At 40.2% G+C, this 9,373-nt stretch overlaps 1 protein-coding gene across 2 annotated transcripts; it reads right to left on the bottom strand.

The window, feature by feature from the left end:
* Positions 1-5,634: 5,634 nt before the first annotated feature.
* Positions 5,635-8,223, bottom strand: LOC147627456 (long-chain-alcohol O-fatty-acyltransferase-like). Of its 2 annotated transcripts, XR_015268239.1 has the most exons (2): positions 6,763-8,221; positions 5,635-6,289 (listed from the first exon to the last, which is right to left on the bottom strand). XR_015268239.1 is itself a non-coding variant. In XM_086814354.1 (1 exon), the coding sequence occupies exon 1, from the start codon at positions 8,174-8,176 to the stop codon at positions 6,830-6,832; it is 1,347 nt and encodes a 448-aa protein (XP_086670480.1). In that variant the 5' UTR covers positions 8,177-8,223; the 3' UTR covers positions 6,416-6,829. The 2 variants fall into 2 exon arrangements, 1 of the variants encoding a protein (XP_086670480.1); XM_086814354.1 differs by lacking the exon at positions 5,635-6,289 and having other exon boundaries at positions 6,416-8,223.
* Positions 8,224-9,373: the final 1,150 nt, after the last annotated feature.

Genomic DNA, 9,373 nt, shown 5'->3' with positions numbered 1-9,373 from the left:
AAGGATACAAGGTTGATCCATGAAACATATTATAATCTCAAGAAAGTAAGGGAAAGGTATAACATACATACAAGACAAGAAAGAAGAAGCAAAGGATAAAGCAAGTGAAGGTGGAAAACATAGATTGATCAAGCTCAAGAAACATTGGTTTGCAACAAAAATAGAAGGCGAGGCCAGAGATCCTCCTTAAAAGTTCACTACACAAAAATTTTACCAAGCAGCAAAGCTCACAAAAGAAGCTCAACCTATTGCAGCAAAGAAGCCAACAATTGGTGCTCAAGCCAAAAGGATATAAGGTACCCTGATAAGCCAGCCTTAGCAAAGTTAACATGAAAAATAATCATTATTAACTCAAAGAAAATGAGGTAAACTCAAGAACAAGATCCAGTAGAACACAAAGCTATGGTCCAACAAAAAGAAAGCATGACACCATGAAAATAATTTGGTGGAACTAATGACTCACAAATACGTCAAAGCCAAAATGTGGCAAAGAGGTTAACAAATTGTGGCAGAGAGGTTAACAAATTATCTTGTTATGTCCCTCATCAAAAAATCCAAAACATGGTAGAGATATTTCATTTATCTTTTTCTCTTGTATTCTTTCATATATACATCATTGTCCCAGTCATGTGTGATGGAGATACACACATGAGTCTAAGTCAAGTCGCTTGTGCCAAATGGGTAAGCATAAGAGTTAAGACATTACTTTTCTGGAGGAGGGTGGAGAATTTCATGTAAAGGTCTCTCAAGAAAACAATTGAGAGTTACCAACAAATAACGTACATACACAATAGGCATCGCCTACCTAAGGTAACGAGGACCACCTATGTATATCAATAATGTTAACCCAAGGTTAATGAGGACCACCTATATATATCAATAATGTTAACCCAAGGTTAATGAGGACCACCTATATATATCAATAATGTTAACCCAAGGCTAATGAGGACCACCTATATATATCAATAATGTTAACCCAAGGCTATATAAGGACCACCTACATACATCGAGCAATAGTTCTATACCATCACAATGGATGTGCGCATTGGCCATGAGTAAAGATGAGTCGTCTGCAATGAGCTAAGAACATGCAAAAACACTTGAGATTCACTAAAGAACATGCATACACGATAGGCATCACCTAAAAAAGCATTATCTGCCTCAAGAATGTGCTATTTGCCAAAGAAGGAATTGATAACTCTTTCCAACCATTGTAATTTCCATGTGATTGTACTTAATGTTTTACTAAAGGGATAATTGAGCCAAGTAAAAGATCTAGCATATCCACCCAATGTAGTTTTGGGTAGCATCAAATGCCATAGGTGACAAGAATGATTAGTTTTGGGTAGCATCAAATTACCAAATGATTAGTTTTGGGTAGCATCAAATGCCATAGGTGACAAGAATGATGGCCAGAAGGGTTTTGACAAGCCAACAAAACAGGATGCACAGTTTTGGTAATTTCAGCTTTCTTGGCAGATGTTACGATGATAGATGCACAAAAGTAATTCAGATGTTATGATGACAAAAATTGCTCGAGCGAGTTTTGCTTTGGTAGATATTTTGTGGGTGGTCTATTGTGATAAATTTTTGGTGGTGTTTTTGGCTAATTTAATGGTTTTGCCTACCACATGGATGGACAAATTGATGATCATCAATATCACAAGGAAGGAGTTAATAACCCCTTGAAAAATGGTTAACTCTATGCCACGTGTCCATCATACATGTTATACTATTTGTTATACTTTTTAACTAGGTTTTAACTTTAGTACAAGGTACCACCACCCCCTTGCCCATCACAATGTCATATTGGAAGATCAGCATTAGAGGCATTAGAGGCATGGATTTCTATGGGATTTCTTGGGTTCACTAAACGTACAGGGCTACAAGTAATCATCAAAGAAGAAGGCACCACGCTCCTCGCCAATGCAGTAGAGCAATCAAGGTGAACATTGGATATTGATTATTTGTGTGACTTGTAGCATTAAGTTCTATGTTTTCTCTGCTTTTGGCATTTTGTATGTTCTTATTGTCTAGGTGCTCAGATAATGATGTTTGCAGATTCATCTTTGGTTCTCACCCTCGCCTTCACCTTCCCTGTTCATTCACCCTGTTACCTACCATGGTGGAATTCGATAACCTCACCAATTTGTCTAACATATGGGTGGATTTCCACACCAGCAGTTGTCTAAGGCATGCCCAGATGGAGAGTTTTGTCTCCTTAACTTGGACTGTATGGGAGGATAATATGGAGTCCTAGCATCAACTTCAATCTCTTCAGAATGAACTCATTGTTGTCAAAGCCTTTTGCATGTGTTCCACCACAACTTTCTCTCACAAAAGCTAGACTTATGAGGATCCAAACCCAAACATAGAAATGGGTAGTTCACTTGGCTTCCCCCAATGTTCCTACGAAACTAGGCCTTACCACATTTGATTCCAAAGCCTTTGAATCATATGTGTATATCCCCTCATTATGCCCCTCCTCTACATCCTCAAGATGATGACCCTCGAGTATATCTTCTTCATCAACAACTCCTAACCCCTTTTTGAGGATCCTCAAAACGATGATCCTCAAGCATATCTTGTTCATCAACAACCCCTAACACCCTTTTTGAGGTAAACAATGTCTCCCCTTGCTTCTACAGATATGATGCCTAACACTGCGGGCTTGATTCTCAGCTCAAATCCCACCTCCTAGAGTCCTTGAAGTTTTAAACCTTCTTTATATCTTCCCTCTACTTATGCCCCCTTTATCTTCCTTCTACTTATCCCCCCTTTGTCTTTCTTCTACTTGTCCCCCCTTTGTCTTCCTTCTTTATCTTCTCTCTACTTATCCCCCTTTTGGCTTCCCTCTACTTATCCCCCCTTTTGTCTCCCTTGTCGTGCAGAAGCCAAGGAGCCTAGGTCAGTCACCTCATCTCTTTGTGCATCCATCACCACTTTCCTTCTTGTTATTATCTTCATCTAGATAAGCTCTTGCAAAGTTGTTAATCCCATTTTCGGTTTACTATATGATGTATTCCATACATGAGAGTGAGGAATAAGTGTCATGAAAAGACACTATAAAAGTTGTAACCTCTACGAGAAAGATGGCCACACCCAAGCTCAAATAGTCTACTTTGCTCTTGTTTGTGTGTATGAGAGAGAGAGAGAGAGAGAGAGAGAGAGAGAGAGAGAGAGAGAGAGAGAGAGAGAATTGAAAAAGTAAAGGTTAGTTTGATTCATAGTGCATGTTCCTATCTACACTTAGTGTGAGAGAGAGTAGATATAGTGAGAGCAAAATGAGTCTTGAACCAACTTCCTTGGTGATAGTAGAAAGGAAGCGAGAGCTTGTAGAAGAGAAGCTGGCAACCATTAGTTAAGCTTTGATGGCCTTAAGAAGAGACTTGAGCTTGGAGGCAACGTAAGTTCCCCATGATGGTGGTTGCTTGTTTTTTTCTCTTTGCATGGGTGAATCCATTTGTGGCTTTACTCTCAGAGAAATTATCTTGCTTCCTCCACTCTTTCTAGAGCCTTTGCTTCCTAATGCAAGAATCTTTTCTCTTAACCGCTATTTTTTAGAACATTGTTGTGTAGGTTAAGAAGAGGATGAGGTTGTTTTCGAGATAAAAAGAAGTAAAGCATGCATGTTTTTTGTTAATTTTGTTTGTTTTGTTGTTTAGGTTTGTTTTCGAGAGAGAAAGAAGTCTATCCATCACTCGATGATTAAAGCTCAGATTTTGGACTGAATTTGCATGTGATTAGGTCTAATTGGCAACTTGAGATTAAGCCAAGTTATGTCAAATTTCAATCTGATGTTTTAATAAAGAACCTCAACAAATGCAATGCTAATCCTAGGAGTTTGGGCAAGAAATGAAATGCTTTAATAGTTGTTTTTTATTGTTTCTTTGTGCTCTTTTGCTACCAAATGCAATGTACAAACAAGAAAAAGAAACACAACTTTCCACACTCAAACTCGTGAGTTTGGAGCTTCTGGCTAGGTTTTTTGAAGTGTCTCTCGCACTCTTATTCACAATAGGCTAAGTAATCCCTTGCCTCAATGCAATGAAATCCAAGCCTTTTGACCCCAAAAATCATGCAAATGATCAAGAAAAACAAGGTTTTCCCTTTCCAAAACCTACAATTTTGAATGTCCTAAAACCTAATGCAAACAAGATTGAAAACAACAAAACAACACATCTGAGGCTCCAATACGATATGCATTTCCAAGTGTGACATCCTGATCGACATCAAGAAATATTGGGTGATCCTAATAGCTTGGAATAGATCAAATTCAAGGCTAAGCCCTAAGAGTAGCCCCTGGTAGTGACGCCATAAGTGACGCCATACATGTTTGTTCAAGTGCTTACCTAAACTTTACCAAAACATGTGTCGTTGGGAACTTTGATAAAGAGCCGCAAATGCAACTTTTCAACGTGGTTTTGCTAGCTTGTTCATCTGGAAGAGCTTGATCCACCTTGATGGAGACCAGAAGAAGAATTCTTACACTTTGGATCTCACTCCATAGTGGGTAATTATGGCCAGTGAATTTGTGTATTTTCCTGCTGTTTTCTCGCTGACTCCCTGTTGTGGCTGCCATTTCTAGTGATCGTTCTTGCCATTTCTAGTGATCGGACCCATGACCTATGTCGGCATAGCTTAATTAATCATGTTGGTTTAGTGCCTTACCTGCTTTGTAATCAAGATTAGCAAAGAATAGGCAGGTTATGCAAAACTCAGACGCTTGTCAATTGGCTTGCAACAACAATAGAGAGTATGCTTCATTATGCTCTTTTGCCTTCAATAAACAATTTGTACCTCATCAAGAAAAGCACTCTAAACACTCTAAACTGAAAGCCAAATTTTCCCAGTAGTTCTTTTTTGGGTACAAAATAGAAGTCTATTTTTTCACTTCTACTTTAAACCCTAGTTACATATTTGGTTAATTGTGCATCACAATAACATTTGATGGCTATGTATATCTACAATTAGTTGATTTTATCTCAAGGGCACCAAATTTGTGTCAACTAAATCTCTTGATAGTAGATTGGTGTAATGTGCTTGATTGGTTGATTTATAACCGCATTTACACTTGCTCAAACCCCTTTTCAAGCTACATAAATGTGTATATTCAACTTGTAGGAAGATAAAATTCATCCCTACAGAATTGTGACTAGCTCAGCCTCACTTCATATCTATAAATCCCAACACACACCCACCTGCAAGTTCATCTATCCCAATTATATATATATTCTAGCTCTGAAAGCTCTTCTTGGTCTCACCTTCTCCAAAGCAACGAAACGATACATTTTTCACAAGGTCCTCTTGGAATATGCAATGCTAGTGGGGCCTAATGAAATAGAAAGAATAGATAAGCAGCAGCATCGATGCAATAAAGACCAAATTCAGCGTATTAAAGTTAACATGTACAAGATGAAGGGGGGAACTTAGTATCAAGCAAAACTCAAAGGCCAGTGGTGCGATGAAGTGTAACATATTTTTCAACCAATCACAAAAAGGACAACTCTTGAAACTATCAGGTTTTTGAATTCCAAAATCTCTACTATACGTCGGTTTCATAACTAAAATAAATGAAAAATCATTCCTTAAAATAAGGGCTACTTAATATCTCAGCAAGTTTTTCTTAATTCTGGCCGGTACAAATACACTAGAATACCGTTTTTTTCGAGCATTGGTGTGATGATGTCCCAAGAGGTAATGCTCGTATCACGTATGATGTCTTCAGTTGAGGACACTAACCCTGCTGAAAGGATAGTGACGCAAGATGCAAAACCCAAGTTTACTCTACAAGGGAAGTATGTAAATACAGGTCAATATTTATGGGTTCAAAAATAGTTTACCACTTGTCAACAAAGTCCATTCATGTGAGCAAAAGCAAAGTTAGTTCACATGTCCAATGCTCAGACGTTTCTGGATGCAAGCCAATAAAATTTCAAAGAAAATCTTGTGAGGGTAATTAGGGCATTGACACTTGCAACAAAACAACATGACACAAGTTTGACTTTAGTTCAACCTGGTTTCATCACTTTTAACTCGTTTTTGCTCCAACATAGTGTTATCGAAGATGATGCCACAGAAAATAATCAGCTCCAAAAAAAGCCGTTTACAGAACCTTCTTACACAGTTACCAATAACAGCTCTGCTTGGCACTTGCAGGCTTTATGATAAGGTCTCATAGACTTGTGTGTGCTACAAATATGCAAATACCTTGGCCTGGTAAAAGCCTGAGCAGCATTTAATTGATGAGACGAACTCACATAGACATATTCTGTTCTTGCACCATACACTGCACACAACGATTCACTGAAAATGCGCTTTCCTTAATGTGCCATTAGATGCATAACAATGCTATTCCACTTCCTGTGTGGAAAAGCTAAGAAATTGTATTTCAAGCTAATCAAAAAGACTGGTCTGGCATCTCCACATCCTTTTATTCTTGAAAGATTGTGAAATGTATACATAGCTATCAACTTATAACATCAACGGAAATTCAGTTGAGCCTCGCTGCCTAGGGGCATTGATCCGAGGTAAAAACTATAGGAACCCCTATTCCTCTAAGCAATCAAGCCCTCTAGACATGCCAAAAGCCTCCATGCTAGTTCAATCAGACCCTAAGTTGGTACTCCCATGCCTTATCCTGTCAAGCTTTCATTCCTCGAACCATGCCGAGAGTCTCCGTGCTTGTTTCCCACTTGATTTACATGGCCATTAAGCATGCATGTTGCAAGACACATTCAAAAGAATGGAGAAATTCCATACCTCTTTGCAACCGCATGCACCATCAGGTCGATGGCACATCCCAGAATGATGTGCTGATGGTGTCTGCTCAGAGTCTTCTGAAGAGATCCACTACTGCACTTTGGAGGTGATGATACTCAGCTATGATTCGCAGGTCCGTTCCTGCTCGAATTACAGGAGGCATGAAAAGCCAGGCTGCAGTAATGTATAAAAACCCCAAGGTAAAGGCAATGGAGACAAGCCGTGGCAATCTCAGATGTGGCAGAAGATTTCTTCTTATAATGACCTCCAGAACTGTGGCAAATCCATGGAGCACAAAGAATGTCGTGACCTCCCATGTGGCATGTGACTGGTTGATGCAGCAGAAAATCACTTCATGGATCAATCCAGAGATAAGGAATGATGCCAACACGGCTAGAGCTCTGGCAGCTAGAGGGGGCATATTGGACTCCGATTGCACTTCATCTATGCTGCTTAGGTTTAGGGTTTCTTGCTGTGTTATTCCATGGGTTAGAGTTGAATTTTCCTGTGTTGCTCCTGGGTCTAGGGTTTTCCTTGGTGATATGGCATGCGTTAGGGTTTTCCCAGATGACAGGGCTAGGTTTTCTCTCGGTGATTGGGCATGGGTTATGGTTTTCCTGGATGTCAGGGTTAAGTTTTTCTTGGGCATTTCTGTTTCGGATGCAAGGCTAAGGGTTTCACATGATGTTTCTAGGGTTTTCCTTAGTGTTTCTGTATGTGCTGTAGGAACTGGGATTTCCTGCCGTTTTGACCTTGACAAAAAACACAAGATGGGATCATACACTGTTGATCGGAGCATGGTGGTGGCTACCAGGTTCCATCTCTTCCCCCAAAACTCAGAGAGGGAAGAAGCCAAGAAAGGGTGGTCAAAATGTGGGTAGGTTTCCACACCCAGCACTACATTCGCAAGCTTGGCAAGACTGCCCAGGAGCACCTCCAATCCAAGGTAGATCTGCATACAGTAGAGGATATAGATGACCCAGATAGAGAGCTTTTCTCTGTAAGTGTACACATTCAACAGAGCAACAAAAGCCAAGAGCTGCAGAACGGGGGTAAAAATGGAACCTTGTTTTCTGTCTCTTGATAAAGGCTTTTTTCCTTTGACTCTGATGGGCAGCATCATGGTGGTGATAAAGTAGAGAAATCCAGAGTGGGGGTAGTCGATGGAAGCATCCCAGCACAGGAGGAGGAGCTTGGAGGGGCATATCCATAGAAAAATGAAGGAGAGTACTGCTCTGAGATGGTGAGGGCGGGTGGTGAATGGCACCAAGGCGAAGATGGGGATCAAGAGCAAGAGAAAGAGCAGGCGAGGAAGCCCCCTTCGTAGCCTTGGCTTGACGATATATGCCAAGACAAGGCATGCAAGGCCCGCCAAGAAGCTCGCCAAGACATGATACCTCTCAAGCTCTTCCATCGCTGTTCAGTGCCCTCTCCAACTCCTGAAAATCTAGAAGAGAGATTGGCCACGGCTACAGAGGGTGACGTAGATGCTAGACTAAGGTTGATACTGATTATGTCCACCAACCCTTTTCACACAGTACAACGGCCAGTATCTGAGTTATCAATCCCAGAGCGCCCAAAACTTCCAAGTCCTTTTTCACACGCATTTGGGTGGTAATGTTTCACTTCTCCCCACTTTCATGCCCCTGAAGTTTTGGCTTTCACTAGCACTCCCTTCTCCCAACTTGCAAGGCTTCCAACATAAAGACCCACCATGCACTCGTAGGTGATGGGCATGTTATGTGTAGATGATCATTTAGCATGCAACCATAAATTAGGGAACTGGTTTTTCTTCCCTGCCCATTGTTTGAGCATGACCAATTTTTTGGTGTGTAAACCACCATAGAGCGTTTCAGCTAGGGCTTTTTTTTTGGGGGGATATATATATATATATATATATATATAACAGAGTACAGCACAAACTCCCAGCAGTTCAACCCCTCAAATATACAAGCTATGATCAGCAGGAAACTCTTTGATGACAGAAAACAAGGCTTTTTTAGGATCAATTATGTAGTATGGAAGGACATCCCTCCAGGATCTTCTCCCTTTCTTTGCTATTAGAAATGTCCCTTGACCTTTAAGATTGGATTCCACCAGCATCCTATACCCATGCCAGGAGTAACTCTTATGTTTGTCTCCTTCTTGTCACAGCTCTTTGAGTTGTACCTCTATATCGAATAGTAATAACGGTTAGACCCTTTAGAAGTATGCACCAACAACCCCAACAACTCAGATCATTATCAAAAGCCCACATTAAGGGTAGATAATTAAACTCAATATGCAAAAGCTGCACGTTGTCTCCCAAAGTTAATGCATGGGGTATCTAATCTTAACCTTGAATCTTGGTTTTGAGGCAAGAAACATTATACACAAACTCTCGTCCATCATATTTTCAATGTTTGTGATGAGTTTCATGGAGAGGATGTCTTCCATTTTTTCCCTACCCATCAAGAATCTATGTGTAAAGTGCCAAGGTTTAAACATCTATCATTACAATAACAACATTGTGTGATGCAGTGTTAATAATATTGCCTTAGTCAAAGGCTTTGCTCAAATGCACAAGTAAGGCATGAGGCTCTACAATATGAAGGCATGCATAAAGATCTAT

Source organism: Cibotium barometz, chromosome 20 (genome assembly GCF_041138505.1).
Source record: "Cibotium barometz isolate CiBa-2024 chromosome 20, ASM4113850v1, whole genome shotgun sequence".
Lineage (NCBI taxonomy): Eukaryota > Viridiplantae > Streptophyta > Polypodiopsida > Cyatheales > Cibotiaceae > Cibotium > Cibotium barometz.
This window is presented reverse-complemented; position numbering and strand designations above follow the sequence as displayed.